Below are 21785 nucleotides of genomic sequence, written 5' to 3'. Positions count from 1 at the left end.
TTAAATTATTATAATCTATGTCTTACTATATTTGTCTCAAATATATAAAATCTCGCAAATTTGTCTAAATCTCAATTTAATAAAAAAGGTTTTATGTCACGTACAAATATATCGTTGTTCGTTTGTACTTCTTTTATTCCTCTTATTACTTCAGCTACCCGACTTCACTGATACTTGATTAGAAGGTATTTTGTATTGCTGGTCATGTACGCGAGTAAATTACGGGAGATACAAGAAGTGGCTGCCAGATTCCGATCGTGCGAAAATCGATGAACGGCCTTCGATCGGTTCGTTAAACCGACAGACGCTGCGAGACGAAATGCAGGCAGACGCATTGTCACCGGTTAGTGCATCTAAAAGTGCATCGTAAACGATGTAATGCGGGTTATAATAAATAGTGAAAGGTTAAATGGACTGTTTTTATTATACATCACAAAAAACCCGCATCTTACCCACGTCAATTTCATTTTGATAAATATGTACTTAAGTGCTTCGATAGCTTAAAAATGCTATCAAACTATTAATAATCTCCTTTGTGTATATATATATATATATATATATATATATATATATAAGAGATATCTAATAGAAATAATTAACTTCTATAACCTGTCGTTGAAAAATCACAAGTGCGATAAAACAAACAGCAGACATCTGTGTCACGCAAAATATTCACGTATGCTGGTCACACGCGATGACGTACACGTGCAATGCGTTACGTGCGAATTCCGTCATAAATACGCGGGATATCCTTTCCGGAAGAAAGTTTCTCCGACACTCGCTTTCGACGCGCAATACGATTACATGTAGCAATCGTATGCATCAGAAATGAAATGTAGACGCGAACGCGGCGCATCCGTAGTGCGACAACGCCGACAACGCATTATCGCAGAGCGTGTACAATAACGGCGATCCGGTGAAAGTCACGGAGGAGCTTTAATGGTCAGGGAAATTGCGTGTTACCGGCGTAACCCAACGAGTGTCGCGCTAGGATAATACCCGTGGAGAAATTTGCGGGACACAATAATCATCAACACTATTTAGAACGTGAATTTCCTTCGTTGCGTAAGTTACGCGATTATAGTAATCGCGCGAGATACACTCGATCACGCGCTTTGACGATCGATATTAGCGTTCCCCATAAACCGCGATGTCGATTTCCAATTTTTATTTATATCTCTATCGCCAGATCTAACGTCAGATGAAAGTTATACGAAGCTTAATCGCGGTTTCCCATGGCATTTTAATTTTTGAAATCAACGGCAGTACAATTTCCTCAATGATATTCGCAAATTGGCCTCGTCTCACGTTCGCTCGTCTAATACGAAGACCTACGAGTCTAATATGTTTAACGAGATTGAAAGAGAGGATCATTGTTATAATAGTCTGTCGTCATCGAGAATGATAGCGTGATTTCCCAAGCGATCGATCGATCGTTACTTCACAAGACGACCCAGGGGGGCGTCGACGAAAGTCCTTCGTCATTAAGGATTGACTTGGGCGATTAAAGGAAGAGGATAATGTCTAGCCGCGCGGTAATGGAAAACGGTCTCCCTTTGCGACATTCAAAGTTACGAGACGCTTAATTATAAACGTTGACTGCACTTAGGCTCGTTGCCTAATGAAGTAACGAGATAATTCGGTTACAAACGACGTCGCGAAATTGTCGAAATCAGATCCAAGGCCGTTGCGTTGCATTTTCACCTGCGTCGAAAAAAAGAATCAGTCGGGATGACAGTTGTAACAATGCCCGCTATTGCATTTAATAAATTAGATGATTGATTACGACCGAGATCTTAAAGTACGTCGAAAATAAACGTAGAGAAGAAAGAGTATGTCACTTGTTTATATGCTAACGTGTGTAACAAAAAATTTGCATAATGATTGTCCAGATTGTCATATATATACGTACTGTACATAATTGACTGGCAGAATTGCGAAAAGACTTCCCAATCTATGTCGCGATGTAACTGATACGACTTTCGCCGTCACAAAATTTGTTTTCTCCCCCTGAGCTAAATAAAACTTATTATTAGTTTCACTTGTTGCACGGTAAATATTAATATTGCGCTGTAAAAATACATATTACTATCAAAAATGTTAATAATATTAACAATATAATAACAATAATAAAAGGAAACGGCTTAATAGCCAAAAAAAATTAATTTCGATGATTCAGTTATAGCTGCAAGAATAAGAACGAAAAGAAGACAATATAAGACCAAGAGCAGCGTGACGAGAGCAATTATACGTAATGGATGCAAAAAGGATCGATTAAACTGGACGATTCATGTAGAATTTTTAAAAGAAACTTGTTCTTGCAATACGGAAAGCTGTGGAATAATGCTACGTCATGCATTTTGAAAGGATCTACTGTAGCTATACTTAAAACTGAAGACGAGGTCGAAGTTAAAGACATGTCAAAATCTGGGCAATAAAATTTATCACTTCTGCTATAATTGGTTGTTGGTTACTGTTATATTCAATAAATTAATAAAATTATAAAAGAATATGAAGATAAAAAGTATTGCGACTCTTTCATATTTCATTTACTGTGGCAACCTAATTATGCAGTTCATACTGTTTAATTTATTGTATCCGTAAAATATGATTAAAGAAACCTATAATTCCTAAATCAAGCATATTTCGACAATTGTTTTCTACTCGTTTTAGTGAGAAAAATCTTAATAATTAGAAACGGTGATAAATTTTAATGTTAATTATGATCAATCTTAAAACTAGCTCACTATTACAGCAGTAGCCCGAGTATTAACTCCAGCGTCTATATACTTAAAGCGCTCAAGAAGCGGCTTGGCGCGAGCAAACGCGAGTGTATCATACCGCATTTCCGGCGATCTTCGATCTTCTCACGCTCTCGGCGCCGCACGTAGCAACATCCGGTCAACGTACCTGCAAAGAAAAAAAAGAGACTTTAATTAGAACGAGGCGATTCACGAGCGTAATCACGTATCGTCGTCCGCGTCGCGGCATCGTCGTCGTCTCGCGCCACGCCAGGAAAAAAATCGTGAAACCGTGTTAGTATGTTAAGGACAACGATTTTACGGTTAAAGGGATGCAATCGACGTATTCTTTCGCAGGATCGGCCGAACAAGTATTGACCGTCGCGCGCCAGATGAAGTCGCTACTTAATGTACCGCGGGAAGCGCGCGCGCATCATGAATTTATGATGCACGCGTACGCTTGGGGCCATTACGCCAGCCTGAAGTTCTTCTTATTACCAGGAGCAATCTGACCGGAGTGATAAGGCCCTGATCTGGAGTTCGCTCTTTTTTTTTTTCGCTCGCTCGCTATTCGATGTACACTGCAGCAATCCGTCTATGCATCTTTTTCGACGAGCTTTAATGGCCGTTAAGGTTCTCGCGGTCGCTTTTGCCCGCCGCGTGCATAATACATGCGTTATCTAATGCGCCGCCTCGTTGCCCCCGGTCTTCTTTGTACAGGCAGGAAATTGTGTCGTGTAATTGAAGCGATTATATGGAAACGAGCGTGACAGCTACGGCACAGCCAATCGACTTAGTGCAAGTTTTGCAAAGTTTTTATCTTCAAGATTACAGCGCGATGTGCGATGTGCTTTGAAATATTTGCGTTTATCCTAGAAACTGTTTATCCAAAGCGTTGCATGAAGAGATCAATTATCGGATGATTAAATAAATCATCAGATAATTAAAAATTTTTAAGAAAGATAATATTAATTTAACCATTTTTAAGACAATTTCAACTTTAAGAAAAAAATTATCTAATTTCTAATTGTCTGATCCTAAGAGTGAGAAAACTTGAAAATGCAAATTTATAACGTTCAAGAGACTCGCGTTTCTCACTGGGAAAGTGCCCACGGCTGCTGTTGCGAGAGTCAAGCCCTTCGTACGCGTCTGCTGATGATGCATTCGCGTGAGCGGCAGCGCACTACGCAGAATACCAGGTGCATCCTTCGTCAGCAGCCTGGTACATCGCTTACTAATCATGCAAATTCCAGCGACGCGAATGCCGCCAATGTCGGATGGTACATTAGAAAAATCCACGTCGGCCGTGCAGCGCATCGACATTCCCAGAGAGAATCAAGAATTCTCCTCTGAGATTAGTGGCTTTGACCCTTTTACATTGATTTTTATAACAATGCAACGAAAGAAGTTCGGGAATTTCTATTCAAATGCCATTGCTTTTAACAACAGCTAAAAAAATAGTAATCTGGCCAAATAAATGACAATTAAAAAAATAATATTCTTCTTTTAAAAACGTAAAATTACAATTTTCAGATAATTATTTTCTAACTATTATATACCATTTGATTCAATGCAAAGATATCTATAAAAATCAGGAATTCATTTTTCTGTTCCGCTATTTTCCATTCCGGAATTTACTTTACGGATTCTATATGTTTCTCCTCTTTTTTTTTTCTACTTATTTATACGACTTGAACACGTTTGCCTAGTTCCTACATAATTGCGTTAATTTTCCGTCGGCGTACCGACGTGCTTGGCGGTGCAGGATATTCCCGGTCTAGCAACGCCGAGCAAGGAATCGCCGACGAACCAGGAACGGCCGATCGGCCGGACGTCCAGGAACATATGTGCATCGAGCGATGGCACGTAAGTCGAAGCACATTCTGCAGCACGGCTTATATGCGCACACGCCCGAGATGCAACAGGTTCACCGTGCGCTCTTACACGCTTGCACGCGGCCGACAAGTGCATTCACGTGCGTACCGCCACGCGAGAGGAATTTTCCCTTTCTCTCTCTCTCTCTCTCTCTCTCTCTCTCTCTCTCTCTCGTTCTTTTCTCGCTCCACTCATTCACGCGTTTTCTTCTCTCGCGATCCCGAGAACTAGTTGTCGTACCAGTGTTTCGCGCGCTGTTGAATTTTTTCATGGACCAGTCCGAGCAACCGTCCGGATGACGGAAGGCATCTCAGCAGAAGCGACTTCGTCTGCGAGACTCTTAGATGAAAGAAAAATCGTAGACTATTCTTCTTGTTATTGCACGGATCGATTAACAGGCGGACGAATAATCTGATTTCAAACATTCGTATGCGACGAGATTTATGTATCTGCGCAATACTTGCGTGAAAAAAAAAAAGAAATTCGAATATTTGCGTCAAATAAAAAGTATAATAAAAGATATAAAAATATTTCTTTATAAAACTGTAAAATTTGACATTTATAACGCTGCACTAATACAAATAATTTGATACATCTAATTAACTCCCGACATTTCATAAACATTATAAGATGGAAATTAAATTTGATTGACTGACAAAGATTGCCACGTTTAACCGAACGTAAATTATATCCGTCAATTTCTTTTATGATTAGGCGAAGCGGATCTAATGTGCAACGTGCAAACGATTGTAATACGTTCAGTCTCTCTAATAGATATTATACACGGTTTAATTAAGTTTGCCCATGTAACTTTTACTGCGATGATTTTTCGCATTCTTTACCGACAACTGGGTGTGAAAGTAAATTTGCGATCGTTAATAATAATTATATAAAACGGTGCTATTTTTTTTTATTATTGCTTGTTAGGCAAATTATCCCTTAGAGCGATGTAAGTTAGAAAACAATGAAACAGATGGACGGAAAATTTCTTTCACTCAAACTATATTTTTCGCTTTTGTAATGTGTATAATATGTATACAATATATATACATATATACACATATACAATATACAATATACATATATGTATATACACACACAAATTATGTATATAATTTGTATTTTAATAATTATATCCTAAAATAAATTCCGTTTAAAAATGCAGAGAATACCAAAATATTATGTAAGATGGCTTTCAATTCTTTCTAACTTAAGTTCGACGATTCCATGCTTATTTAAACAAAACTAAAAGTGTTTATGACAAAGCAAATTTTGCGAATGACAGAGTTTTGCGCGATAAGACATTCATTCTTTAGACTTTCTAAATGTTTGGCCTTTTGCTCGCCTTGTTATTCACAGTCATCTGCATGATGAATGCAATGCGATAGCCTCATCCTCAATCCCAAATACCTTTTTTGAAAGCATTGAGTGACGTACTGCGATTAAACGAAAGACCGACTTTCACGCTAATAACAATGACGTTATCCTCAGCTCGATATCGGCGTCGTTTTACACGTCCTCGAGACGTGTGTCCGTTGAAAACGCACGAAAGTGAATCCGCATGTAGTTGGAACTAATAGGCCGATAAACACGTCGTTTGAAAAATCACTGTGTGGCTGCCTGCGCGATTCTCTCTTTCCTGCGAACGGAATAATAATGGAGCACCTCTCCTTCTCATGGAATGTGCGACACGCCAGGAAAGGCGCGGCGCTTTGTCGCTGGATAATGACCGCCGTGCATCCTTTGTGCAATATTTGCGTAACACCTTCGTAATACCCGGATCCGGTAACACGCGGATATTACGAGAAATTTAAGAGCGCAATAAGAGATGTAAATTGCGTCTAAAATCTACGTCCATTTTGAATAGAAATTAAATCAAGAGAGATTAATATCAAACACGAATAGAATATACTTATTGTAAACTTATAATAAACTTTTTATATATAATTTAAACTTTGAAATAAAATAATATATTATAATGGTTAATCATGTTTGGAATTAGGATGTCATATTTAGATTACGAAAAACTTACGACGTAAAGAATTTTCTGAATAATATGTTGTGTCATTTATCAGAAGCATTAGAATTTTAGAAGGAGATTTTGCTCGTAAAAACATCTATCAACACGCGTACTCGTTCAAGCGCAACTCGAGAGTTCGCGCAAGAAACGTCACTTCAATCAGGCAAATTCGTTTCACGGTTCTCACTTACGTTTAGCCCGTACATAAAACGAGTCGTTAGAGGTCCTCGACCACCCAGAAACGACCGGGTTTAAATGCAAAAAATTCAACTCACGAAGCTACGAACTAACAATTACGCGCTATTATGTAAAGTCTGTCGAGAACTCATTTTTATTGTCTCTCTTCCGCATGTAAGGACGACAGCATTCCTTCTGAGACTTGAGAAAATTTAACAACTTCGATTTTATATCACACATCGTTATCTAATATTTTTAACAGCCTAATAATAAACTTATAAAAAGTAAATTTTAAATTTTTAGAAAATTTAACATTTTTCAAAAATAATAAAGGTAACCATGATTCAAATCGATATAAAATAAATAGCCACTGAAATTATTTGATAGTAATTAAGAGAGTATATGCTAATAACATATAATATAAATAAGATTTACCATATTATAGATAAGCAAAAAAAATTATTTAATATAATATATTATTGTGTTTAAAAAACTATCAACGAGTAATTAACAAGAAATAATGTACCGAGATGATATTCTTACTATATTTCGACATATACAATTAATTAATAAATCACGCGTATGTGACATGAAAAACTGTGAGTAACTAACAGGTTGAGATATATCGCTCGTAAAGCAGGTTGTATTAAACATCATGACTAACAAGATCATTAACTCTCGGCTCATAATTTTCAGCGTTGTTTGTACCGTCGTAAGAGCACATACAGTATACCGAAAACACTTGACATTAAAAAGCGTGACGAAAATTCTTTATCAAATTTTAGACTTCTTTTCTTTAATATTTCACCAGCGAGATTGCCTTTTGCAAAGTAAGATCTTACGTATATTAAATTTTTTTCACAAACACATTCTCTCGTCTAAAATATAATTTGACAAAAACTTTTTAATTTGGTATAGTTAAACGGCCTGACTGGCAAGTTTTATTAGTATATCACAACGACGTTTCGACCACTAATTTGGGTCCTTTTCAAGTTATTTTAACAATGATGGATCATTGTGATGATGATTATCATTAGTTTTTCGGCCTTCACATGAGACCGTCGTATTTTTCCGACCCGCCACGAATTTTATATAATTGACGCACAATGATCCATCATTGTTAAAATAACTTGAAAAGGACCCAAATTAGTGGTCGAAACGTCGTTGTGATATACTAATAAAACTTGCCAGTCAGGCCGTTTAACTATACCAAATTATTATTTCATCACTGGCGAATAATTCTTATTAAAAAACTTTTATTTTCTTTGTAAAACAACTTTGTAATTAGAGTGTAATTTTCATATCAACAAAGAAAAATTCTATTAAAATTCGACATATAAAGGATTTCACTACATTTTAAATACACCCTATGTAAAGTGAACGAAGGCTACTGATGCCGCGCGAATATTTCTTCGCACCAATGTCGCGAACGAAAGTCGATAAATGCTGAGAAATTTGCATGTTTTATGCAGTCGCAACGCCCAGCAATAAAGGCGAATGGGCGTGCTGCAAGTCTGATGCGTTCTGACGTAAAATTCATGTGCCCCATGCGCGATCGGGGCCCGGTTCCCCGGTTCTGCAGGCAATCCTACCAAACCCCCAATTAGATTTTGATACGCTGAGATTTAAGGGTTAAGGGTCGGTACGGCCCGCAATAAGCGGGATCTGAAACAATTTTCGAGTATGCGGGCGCCTTCGTACCCCTCAGGCAACATTGAAAATGAGCAGACATAATCCGCGGCCGTGCAGCAATTTACGCGTTAGATTATATATCGATCCGACGAAAATCGATGATACTTCAACAGGTAACATCGAAACCTTCAAAATTTAAATTGATAACCAAATACTTTACAATAAGTAATTAAACATAATCATGAAAATAATCAACGTCTTATAATGTTGCATTTTTAAATGTGGTAATAATTATGAATTAATAGATTCATAATTTACAATTAAATTGATTACGTATTTTGCTAGTGATATGCGCGCGCGCGCGCGCGCGCGCGCGCACACACACACACACACACACACACACACACACACACACACACACACACACACACACACACACACACACAACAATTTAAAAATATTAAATATAAGAAAACTATTTTCGCATATGCCATATATGTATAGGTATATGTATATCGTAGTGACATACTATTTTGTTCCCACACACCGTGATGAAATTAAAAAGCAAATACTTTTTCATCTCTATGGGTGTTCCCCGAAAGACGATTACTATTACTAATCACGGCGTGCAATGAATGCATTAATGATACGGGGTGTGGTATATTTCACCTCGGGAATTGTGCGCTACGCAGGAAGTGTGCCGCATCATGAGATTGAACGTGGTATCCGCGAATAATTAAAACGGCGCGTTTCAATTACCGACGAACAAATTTTTCCTATACCGACAAGGCAAAGGTGAAGAGACAAAGACTGAAGAGAACGGGCTGATTAATTTTTGATGATGAGTTTTCCGCAAGTTAATTATATGCTAAACAGATTGCCAATCCCATATTGTGCAATGAGAAAAAAGAAAAATGCCACGTGCATATCCGATATATCATGTTTACAATAAATTATGTTCCAAATTTCTTTACAATTGAAAAATTATTGTAGAACTCGCACACAAGCATTAAGGAACACTTTATTGATCGATCTTTATTATTTTTAAATAATAATTTACTTTGCCATTTTTGCAACAAAAAGAACTATATCATATTAAACGCGTTTAATAAAAAAAAACTCAATATGTTTTTTTCTTTTCTCGTTTTATTTTATTGTACATTTCTATTAGTTTTCAACTGAAAACTTTGCTGAATTGTATACTATTTCATTAGGAAAATGACGCACGCAAGTGCACGCGATGCAACGTGAAACGCATATAGTAAGTCTTAAATCCTGATAAACAACGGTGGGGATAATTGAGTTGAATCACGAAGCTTTCCTCCGCGTGAGCGCAAAGCAACCAAGCGTTCCTTAAAATTCTGCCGCGAGTAAGTAACGACTCGATCTAATCAATACGATTTGTTTCGCGGTTGCTTCTGTATGAACGGCGAGCCAGCTGCTAAAGTCTCTCTCGGCGTTGCTTCACATCACGTTTCTTCCTTTCCTTTCTTTCTTCTTGCAATCTTAATTAGTTCTATATACGCTTCGCCCTTAGCGGTGCTTTATTTATTGCATGTTAATGTCGCTACTAAACGGATTTAAATAATTTATAGCGTTTTATTGATATCGCTTCAATTCTATCATTAATTACGGTTTATTTATTTTACGCAACTGAAGACAATCTAAAATAAAATTTATTAATTTTGATAATGTAATGTAAGAATAAATGTACTCACACAAGTTTAGACTAATTTAACTGAAATCTGTCATCATATTTATGCAAAAAATAATTTTGTAGCACTGGCTTTCTTAAATACTAAATCTTTTTTAATATTTGAAGAATTGTGTAACAATTATATTTTATCAATCCTAAATTAATATAAACTCGAAAGATTAAATTAAAAAATGATTAGCTAAAAAATGGAATATACGTTCTTTGATGCATTTTCTTCTAACTTTTCCTTTATGACAGTTTTGTGGGTCAATATATCTATTTAAAGCTTTCGACGTGGTATTTTCTGCGGCGATGCATTCAGATTCCGCAGGCATCCCGTTGGCGACAGGTCGCGTTTATTGCGTAACGGTATTAATTAAGCCCAGTATTATCGATTCTGAGTAACTGGGGTTCGCCTTCTCGAAGGCGATTTTTTGCGAGCTCGAACGTTTCGCGGGACCACCGGTAAACGCACGCGCGCACCCAGATTCTTTTTTGCGCTGCACGAAACGGCCAAACCGGCTCGAATAATCGGCTTAAACGGCCCTGAGAGATCTTGCCGAACGAGATTCGAAAAAACGAAAAGGAACCACCGGGAAGCCGCGACCAAGAACCGTTATATGGCTCAGGTCAACCGGGCATCTGCGGTACACTCGACGCGCGAGTTCGCAGTTGCACAGCCGGTAGTTGCAGTCGTAAAACTGCATCCCTCACGCGTCACCACCGCTTTATTATGAGGCACTACGTTGCACCGTCGCTACGCGAGACTGATGCACATAATGGGAAACCGGGAATGCCCATATTTCAGAATAATCAATCTATATTTGCGGTTTGTAAAACTGTTATACGAAGTATTTTTATCGAAAACATGTCTAAATTGAAATAGACGTTAATAGAAATTGATTAAATAACAGTAAATGTGCAGCACAGATTTGCGTTATAATATCGCAATTGTTATTGTAAACGCTTTAATAATAGAATAGAAATTGTGTTCATAAATAAGGTAGTTAGACAATTATGCCACCTAAAAAATAAATCTCGAAAATTAAATGTTTTATGCGCGTTTATATACATATTTAACAATATGTTCAATAATAAATAAAAAAGCTGCCATTCTAATGCATCTTAATTACCTCGTCCGACTATCGCGATCTCTGAACATTGTGATCAGTTTTAAATCTAATCAAAGGACGTATTATAGTTACTCTGTGATCATAGTTACTTCATGCGAGATATGTATATATAGATTTATTAGGTGCGTAATACCTGACTCGCGCGGAATACTCGATCGCGCGCAGCGATCTTCAAACGTGAGTTCGGCATACGTACATACACATACGAGACTCAGTGCACAATGTTGTTACGAAGATAGATAAGTCCTGTTGAATGCATACGTTGCGTGTGTAGGTCCCGTAGTAGGATTAACTACGCGGGCCGGTAACGCTTGTCCGAACTAAATGGACGCGATTATCTCGAACGTCGAATATTTAACAACCGTGAAGAGATTCAAATTTATATAATTATAAACGCAAATAAATGCGATATCACACATTTTGTGACGTAATCATATAATATATATAAAAAAAATTTTGAAACTTTTTAAGCTACATAAAGATCGGTAAAAAACAGTCTCATCTTCGATATATTACTATTTGAAATAGTTTTCCTAAATTTATTTTCTATGGAACACGTTTAACTCTTGAATATAAATTCTAAAATATTTTATAAACTGTTTTGAGATGTTACGGAAATTTATCTATTGCAGAAGCATTTCAAAGATATATATCTTCCTTGCAGCATCTTTTAAATTTCCCTTACTGCTGTTTCAATGCGGTCAATGACTGTAAACCTTGCTCACAATGTAGCAAATGCATACATCGTGTATCGACAACGTCATCAAGCAGAAATTTCTACCGCGGAAGAACATTTTAACGTATGGGGAATATTGCACGCGGCAATAACGTACGGGATGTAATTTTATGAGCGCAATTAAAACCTAGAGTTATAATTTGATGGCGGTAATTAATGGCGAGCTTTATCCCAGCCGGTTCTACGACTATCGCGGCAAGTATTACTCCCACAACGAAATTTTGCGATATATATGTTTTCCGTATAAATTGAATTTATTAACCGATTCAGACGGGATTTGAGCTCTGGACAAAATTTAGCGTGCTCTTCCGTATAGAATCGCTATACGAGAATTTCTCATCTTAGACTCTTAGAGCATATCGACCTAAGAGAGCTACAACTTTAAACATAGCACTATATATACTAATAGTAATATCTAAAATGTAATCCTATAAATGACGTAAGAATTTAAAAATCCTAGAAGTGTGTATTCTAAGCTTTATCGTGGTGTAAGACAAAAAAATGCATATCGAGATATTCGCAGTTCGTCATATGAGGCGAACGCAAGTCGGATAGACGTAAAATATAAGCCGCACAGACAAGCGACAATGTAAATCACGCCTACAAAGTTACACCGCGGAATTATTTACTTACCGCACAGAGAATTGCAACGCATGAGAAATATGTATGTCGAGAGAGCGCAACTGATGCGCGCAGTCTATATAGGTACGACCCGCAATTTGTCGAAACTTAAATTTTCGTTGTTAAAGTATATATATATTTCTCGTTATAGTTAATGCTTCCTTTTTTAAATCCTTAAAATTGACAATATAAACTTCAAAATTATAACATCGTACAGATATCGTTGCGCACAGTTGTTGTCGCAAGCAAATTTAAATATATTTCTTGAAAGCACTAACAAAATTTCTTCCGCGCACATTCCGAATGAGTATCAGTTCATAACGCGAGAGAAAATCTCCTTGAAACAATTTTGTCGAGCGGACGATAGAATCTCGAGTCGCCTTCTTGAAGGAAACACGGTCGCGTTTTCTTCTTTTCGACGATCGATACGCATTTTCTAGATATCAGCTTACACCTTTGCCGCGGGGTGCTGCAGCTACGCGATCATGCGTAATGATTTCTGGCTCGTTGATCGTACCGCGCCGTGGGCACACGAGCAATGCGAAATTGCAGCGCGCGGTGTCCGCCACGACCGATTAGCATAATGTGGCAGAATGTTGCGGTGCGGATACTCTACTGCGCGGGCGGAAGAAAGAAAAAAAAGATCGCTATCGTCTTATCTCGCTTACGGCGGCGCGTCTTTCGCTTTTCTCCCATCTTTTCATCGCCAACGCGTTCGCGTCTCGACATCGCGGAACGTCGACACCCTTGCGCGCGATTTTCCACGCGACTATCCGGTCTTATTGCGAAGATTATTAGACGCGCTTGTCCGCGACGGCGGATTTAAATCAACGCGCCTCCTCATACGTGTATTCGTGCGTGCGTATGTATACTTCAGTGTCAAGAGCACCTTTCGTGCAGCACCGTAATGCTCGGTAATATTGCACGCGATTTTGTTGCGCAGCTGCGCACTTCACCTTTCCACATTTCCTGCATTTCACCCACGCGTAATATGGGTACGCCGATTAATAACAGGATATTGTTATGCCATCGATTTCGCAACTTTTATCGTAGTATAATATCCCACAAATCGTTACTTAATCAAATTTAAAATATGAGTGATCGATTATTTATGAAACGGATGCACTAAAGTATTCTTCGATTTAATATTAGCCGTGTTACCAGCTGTGAATTAGTGAAATGTATATGTATAAAGAATTTTGTGCAAAATAAATATACAATTTAGGATGTAACAATTTTTTGTAAAATTAGCTATAATTCCACGAAATGTCAAAACTCTATCGTATCAATAGAAATAATCGTACATCGAAAATATCTCTTGCGCAATGCATCTTGGCATCTTTCTTATGCCATGGTGCCTGGCAAATTGAAAGCCTCATTACAGTAACATTAGATATGATTGCGCGTATATTTCCTAAATTACACGTCCATCTGAGGTCGAGCAGAAAAAACGCATCGCTATACGCAATGCGAATTCCCGTACGTTTTCAGAACTACATCGAGTGCATCCGCGTTCATGCAATACCGCCACATATACGCGTGCACGTTGATGTCGACAATTGGAAACTTTACTCTTGGATCATAAAATATTATTCGCTAAAAATACCGAAAAACGGAATTCGTATCTTATTTTTCGCCTACATAAACAGATTATACATATACATTTAAAGTTTACGATAGCGATGTCTGCACGAACCCTGTATTGCTAATTTTATAAGAATTTAGAAAAACAAATATATTTAACAAAGACAGAGATCTTGGGGAGCATACGTTACTAAAATTAAATTAATTTTAATGCACAACAGACAGGTTTTCGAGGTTGCACATTCATGGTCGCGTAACGTAATATACGTGAAGAAAAGTAAGGCAATGTTAATACAAGGTAACCGTAATTTATGCAAAACCTTCTTGTTTCCTAGCAAGTATCTACTAATAATTATTTTCCTGCGGTATGAATAAATCAACGTGATTACTGTCGGCCTTTATTTGTATCGCCCGCTGCAATTTCCTGCATAGAATTTGTATATTGTTCTTAAAATAAGAATAGTGCACGCATATCTTTACCGATAAGCATTCACCTTGTACGCGCCTCCGGATACGATATTATACATATAACAACGACCTTTAAATTATTAACACTGCGTGATGTTTGCGCATAATGCCTCGTATAATGCTTCGTATATGTAAGAATATTTAAATCGTAAACGCTATGCTATGAAACATATACATTATTTCTCTAAGCAAATAAAGAAGTCGCTTCAAGAATCTCATAAACATATTATGTGAGATACACATGTGATTGAAATTTTATAAATAACAATGTGATACAATTTCATCGTCTCAAATTAAAATAAAAAATAATTTGTCACTCACTGATACAATGCGCAGCAGTGAAGTTGTCCCGATACCTTCTAGATCTGCTTTTCCTCCTCCTCCTCTCAGATTCCTTCATTACACACAGTCACTCGCACATTCGCAGAAGCACAGTTAATTACACTCGCATGGCACTAAGTTGTATACGGCATTCCCGACGTTAACCAAGCATGGTGCGAAAAAGTATTAATATAAATAATTGCATCACGTTTTTCTATTAATTAAATGGTTTAATCAAGTAGCTCGTGTCTTACTTTACGATACAACTCGAAGAAATTGTAATGAACGAATTATATCTTAGTCGGCAAAAAAACTTAAATCGCGACGTGAGATATGTTCAAATTCTAACAAGCATCATTTAAAAAACGTCGCAGTGAAACAGTAATTCATAATTAATACTCCACACACACATTTCGCTCTTCAATTTTTACTTCATATCAATAAACTACATGAAATATCTGTTTCCGAAATTCGCCGTCTTAATACGTCTATGAATACGTTAATCATGAGGCGTTAATTAATCGCGTCGATCGATAAATGACAATTATTTACAAAAATGATCGAAATATTACGAGAGATAACGCGGCGACGCACGGAGCGACGCGCTAGCTCCGAGCGTTCAAGCGTAAATGATCGAGCGGCGACCCTAGTCTAAAGTCAACGCGTCACGTACGTTACATGTGTTTACCAAGGCCAAGGCCTGGCGCCGAATTTCAAAATACTGGGTGCTCCGTAAAATATGTCGAATATTGTTTCTCATATTATAATTTAACATCGATCGCGATGGGCTATTTATTTTATATATTTTACACCGCGTTTTATGAACATGATGATCCGACTCGCGCAATGAAAAAATTTTAATTTAATAAAAAATTGTATCATCGTTATTATTTTTATTCTGTATTATATATTATATCTTCGCTCGTTTTATTATCTTATTATATATTTATCTGTTAATTTTTATTATTTCGTTACATTTTTAAATATAAAAAATATTGTACAGTTATTTTATTGCGTCAATTCTTTCTGAAATAAATGCTTGAAAATATTCTTTTTCATTATTTAATATCAATTATTGCGAAAACGTCTCCTTTTCACTGATGGTACGTATGTTTCATATAGATAATTCAAGAAAATATCGTGTTGTACTTCGCAAATTCGCGCATACACCCATTTACTAAATATAATCCTACAAATTCTATATGTCCGTCGTTTATTGTACGTCAATAATCGTAAAGCGCAGCCAAAATAGAAGACATGCGAGACGGACACGAAGAAAACAGCACGATTATCTGAGCGATCAATTTTATAATGTTTCAGTAGGTTTCTCGGAGCTTAAATTGAGTATCTTTTTCGAGTTAAATATACTTTTCAGGATTTCGATATTAAAAATCGCTCAACAAACTTTTTACTTCAGTTTAGCCTAACAATAAGTCTTAAAGTTAAACTTAAGGTCTTAATCTTTCTTTCTTTATCTCAGATATTTGTCGCACTTCTCTTTTACTTCAAGAATATTAAAACGAATGCGTTTTTTGATAATTCGATTTAATTGACGTGGGGCAGTGCATCGCTATACCAAACGCACTCCGTCGCATGTGCTAAATATGCACATGGTGTGTATATATAGCGACAATAAAAGTCCATAACGCCTCGTTCGAATGGCGAATGTACAAGCAATTTAGTGATATATCCGCGCTTGCGTTCAAAGTTGCGATGCAACTGGAAACGCATATTCTCAAGACGGTGTCGCGTCCGGTGCATGCGTGCCCGCACTTACGCATGTACAGGATATGTCACAACCCATCGCATCTATTCTCAAAGCAATTTTGTAAATTATCAATAAAATAAAAATGCACGTCAAAATTAATTATTTTCTAGAGAAATTAATTCTTCTCAAAAAATGTATCGAGTTTCATCAAGACTGAAGAAAAAAATGTATCCTAATTACTTACAAAAATTAGTTATAAAACATTGAATTGAATGCGGACGAAAGATTATCGTCTAATTAAATAAGTTTTCCATATTAGTTCTCCACCGCCTGTCTTTGATAAGAAAGATTTGTAAAATATGTCAAATGCTCTTTTTATAATTCTTTATTGCACGTAAATAATTATATATTTTAATTTGTATATGTGCTATGTTCCTAAAAAAGTTTTACGACAATCGAGTAAAAATTATAATTGCCAATTAGTCGAATTGATTACGAATTAATTAGGGAATCTCACTATTCGGACGTGTGCTTTAAAACAACCTGCAGCACAACACGCGATTTCTGTAGAAAATCTTTGCCAACTATACTCGCAATGACGGGAACGTGTCAATGCAATTGCCAGGTGAGAACGAAGGACTACACCGGCCAGTCGGTTCCTTATGGATTATGGGCGACACGCAAGCGGCCCACAGCTATAAATTCGAATTCACGACACGGCACTTTCATTATCCGCCTGCGGCAGACGTTGTTTTAGTATCACGACGCGTGTACGTTATTGTTATCGGTTGCATCTTGTCATGCAGCGACGAATTATCGGATAATAATCCGTTCGAACGTTTCACTTATCAGCGGAAAAGCTCGACTGTCTCGTGAAGATGATAAATTGAGTCTGTTCGAGGCTTTGCGGGCGGATAAAGATACAATAATAAGGTTTCTTTTAGAAAACGCGCGTATATATAAAGATATTAATATTTAAAATTTATATTACGAATTGATTACCAGATATAAAATTACTGTAACTTTCAATCCTTGCAACTTTTAGAGATATAAATAAAAAATTAAATTAATATAATAAATTTTGAAAATTATTATTAAATTTATGTTATACAAATGCTTATTATTATTCTAACCCTTTTTATAACATTAATATTTAGTTTTTCTGACGATATATCTATTAATGCACATTTTTAATTTATTAAAAAATGTTTGGTAATTATGCAGTATAGGGGAGGCACCTCCGATGATCTTGACCTTGACATATGTTGTCAAGGTCATCCTCCTGAGTAACCTTCAGAAGGTTTTAGCCGTCGCTCGTTTTTTATTAAAAAGTTATAAACAAAAAAAGTTTCAAAAATATAGCAGTTATTTTAAGTACTGAGAGGCATAAACGACTAATATTACGTTTTTCTTTAAAGCAGAGAATACTTTATTTTGCGAGAAAGTCGCTGCTTTACCAAAACACATTTAAAGCAGTAAATTGTTGATAAATTAAAATTTTTTTGTTAAAGCAGAGAATACTATATTTTGCGAAAAAATTGCTGCTTTACCAAAACACAACATTTAAAGTAGTAAATCGTACCTATGTAGGTTAGTGACGCGCTTTAAAAGGATTTAAGTGTTTAAAGCGCGTCAACCTAACCTATATATGCACCTATATATGCTATATTTTCCAAACTTTTTTTGTTAATAACTTTTTAACGAATAGCGAGCGACGGCTAAAACCTTCTGAAGGTCACTCGGGGTCATGACCTTGACAGCATATATCAAGGTCATTGAAATCGGTGAGGTCGCCAAACTTTTTTTTGTTAATAACTTTTTAATAAAAAACGAGCGACGGCTAAAACCTTCTGAAGGTCACTCAGGAGGGTGACCTTGACAACATATGTCAAGGTCAAGGTCATCGGAGGTGCTTCCCCTATACTGCATAATTACCAAATGTTTTGTGTGTAAAGACAAAATTAAATCACAAATACTAAATATTACATTTTAATAATTTCTTGAACAGATAAGTTTGATGTTAAGCCAATTTTAAATGTATAAAATTTACTACGCATATTCTTCAGTTATAACTATTGAACTATTAAGCAAATGAAAAATAAGATGATCGTATAATGACATATTTTATGCTGTCCTCGTAGAGAAAGATCTTATAAGTATCATTAATATATCATGCCCGGACCGTCATTTGTCTGCCTAAATTACATTTTCGACACTTACATCCTCTTAATGTTAAACCATGCGGCTAAAATAAAATACGCCACATCGGAACATAAATCGCGTCGTGTTAGGCTCTTAATGGCAATGATTGGTAAGATTACTTCTCAAGGGGTATGTGGGTGTGGAAAGATTGAAAAAAGAAGTAATCCGAAGACCTATAACGAAGCGCATGTACCTCCCCGAATCTCTCGTCTCTTACTCTCCCTTATCCTATAAGGGAAAAGATTCTTCTCCTGCCCTGGCTTCACCGAATCCTTCGTTAAAATTTGATTCGTGCACACTTCAGCCAATAATCTTTGTTTAAAAATTACCGGTTTGGACTATATATATTTTCACAAATAATTGTAGTATGTCAAATTATAATAACTTTTCTAAACTTGTATTTCTTTTAAGAAAGTTTTAAAAAGAATTAAAAATGTTAATAATTAATGCTGACATTATTTATAAAACACGCAGTTTATATTTGAAATAAAACCTGCATGTAAATTTTTTTTTACCGATTAATTTTTGAGAACATTTATAACAAAGTTTGAGATTTTTTAATAGGTTCTAGGTTCTAGTGGGAAATTCGATGCTGCGTATCCAATTCCAATAAAATGACCATTGAAATTTTAAGAACTGAATAAATTTATGTTTAATGTATAAAGATTATATACTAAATTATACTAAAGGTATTATACTTTCAAAGATTTAAAAAATAAGATCACATGGTTTTCTTGCAATATTAAAATGTCAAATCTCTGCAAGTATATTGGTTTCAAGTGCTTCACTGTATAGAATGCACATAGAGATCGGCGCATCATTCTTTCTAAAAGTAAAAATTCATTTTCGACTGCTTCGAAACAAAAGCGCTGTCAGCCACTATAATAAGCTAAATTAAACAAACTGTTCGCTCGTGAATCTACATCAATCTTACTCGACCTCCATCATTACTTTATATTACTTCAATGTTACTTCGGCTTCGTCGTGCTCGGCGTGATTAATGAGAGACATACTACGAATCTGAAAAGCACAGTCTATTAATCAATAATAATGGACATCACAACGATCTCTGAAAATCTTCTCATTTCAATCGTGGACTCTGAGCGACATCCAAACATACTGCAAGGAGATACATATATAATTTGATACAAGAGACGGACGTATCTCTCTTTGAATCTCGTTGCGAAAACTAGTCATAAGCAATATAAATGTGTTTATAAAGCTGACGAATTCTTTCCGCTTAAGAAACGAGAAATATTATATAGATCGCTTTTGTGATCTTGCGAGCTATGTCGCGAAGTTGAGGATTAACAAATACCTACCATAGATCGCATAATAAAATTCTCGACGCATATAAATGTGTATGAATATCTTTGATCTATTCATGTAGCAGTGTTCGCTTTGACACGCACATATTGCTGTCGAAAGCGTTCGAAAGCGTGCGAGACCTTAGGGTTACTCCATCGTTTAATTCTCGGGGACAATTGTGCTCCAAACTTATTAGAAATACGTTTAGAAACCAAATATAAACAGAAGAAGTAAATAATCTCGGTTATTGTCAGCATAAGTTAATATGTAAATTATTACATAATATTAATATTAATTTGCGAAATATATCAAAGTAAATGTTTGTGCGATGATGAATTAGTTAAAAAAGAATTAAGCTAATCTAAAGCTAGATCGGCACTATATTCCAAACATCACAATTATTTATTCCACTCATAATTTAAACGAGAACGACATCACAACCTGCTACCGTCGAGCTCCCGCCGAGGACGTCACCATAAATTCCGCGCGCGGGTGAAATCGCGCGGACCCGAAGGGTTTTCGGCCGGCGCGGCGGCGGGACCCGGAGAAAAGGGCCCGACGAAGTCTCCGCGGCGCGATGCAAGCCGGGGAGATTTCGTTCGCGGGACCCGAAGCCGTTTAATCACCGGGGGTCTCGCGCGGGCTGGGCCCCGTTGTTGAAATTAATAAGCGCCAGATAAACGAACCCGCCGAGACAAATGGCGGCGCATTGTGCACGGACGAGCGCATTCGCGGCCGGCTTATTTATTTCGCCGCACGGGGAAAAGAGAGAGCAAAACGGAACGGACCCCTCGAGGCCGAACACGGGCCCCGGCCGTGATTAAGGAGATGAACGGATACCGCGGCGAAGGAAATTTTTTCGCTCCTTTTTTTCGGGGTACACCGCCCGATCCGTAACGTCCATCCATTCGCTCCGTTTCGCTCATCTAAGGCGGCGTATACAGAGTGTTCCTTCCCCGGCCATGGCGGCCATAACTTCGAAAGATTTTAGCCTCGTAACGCTAAAAAATATTTCTAACCATAAATAAGTAATTCACAATAAATTATTCATGCACTCGAATGGCATCATTCATACATATATAATAATTATTCAAATAATTATTGAAATAATTTCTGACGAAAAATGTCGATAATAAAAATGATCTAAACAGTGGAATAAATATTTAAATATTGTTTTTTCGCGCAACTTTCTTACTAGAATTCTTTTTCGATGGATTCTGATTCGCCATCAAGAACATGGTAACACCCTATATACCTGTGAGAAGACCGGTGGCCTCTCTTCCGACGTCCGCGAGATGGGTAATGTACGATATGAACAAAAAGCCGCGCACGCTATAAATCAAGTATTGAGAGAACCAGAGAGATTGCAGTCAGTCAGACGAGAGTGAGTAGATACTCGCATCCGGTCGACTTCGCGGCTGATCACCGTTCAACATTGTTAGCGGCTCGGTGTGCGAAGAGCTGGTTAACCGAGAGCTTTTTCCATCGCCCTTACTTTTGCCGGCGGTAAAGGATATTTACGAATCCAAAATGAAAAAGAAAACATGGCAATATATAGCTACA

At 36.9% G+C, this 21785-nt stretch overlaps 1 protein-coding gene across 2 annotated transcripts in view; it reads right to left on the bottom strand.

Moving 5' to 3' along the window:
* The window catches only part of LOC143899196 (uncharacterized), a 175351-nt gene that overhangs the window by 53837 nt on the left and 99729 nt on the right, over positions 1-21785 (bottom strand). Inside the window, exon 2 of one of the 2 annotated variants that reach the window (XM_077409275.1) lies at positions 2842-2910. The exons of the other annotated variant lie outside the window; for it this stretch is intronic. Coding sequence (XP_077265401.1) covers positions 2842-2910 — 69 coding nt within the window. The remainder of the gene's footprint in view (positions 1-2841; positions 2911-21785) is intronic. 2 annotated transcript variants of the gene reach the window in all.

This window comes from Temnothorax americanus, unplaced genomic scaffold (assembly GCF_048541705.1).
Source record: "Temnothorax americanus isolate GAGA-0224 unplaced genomic scaffold, ASM4854170v1 Scaffold10, whole genome shotgun sequence".
NCBI lineage: Eukaryota > Metazoa > Arthropoda > Insecta > Hymenoptera > Formicidae > Temnothorax > Temnothorax americanus.
This window is presented reverse-complemented; position numbering and strand designations above follow the sequence as displayed.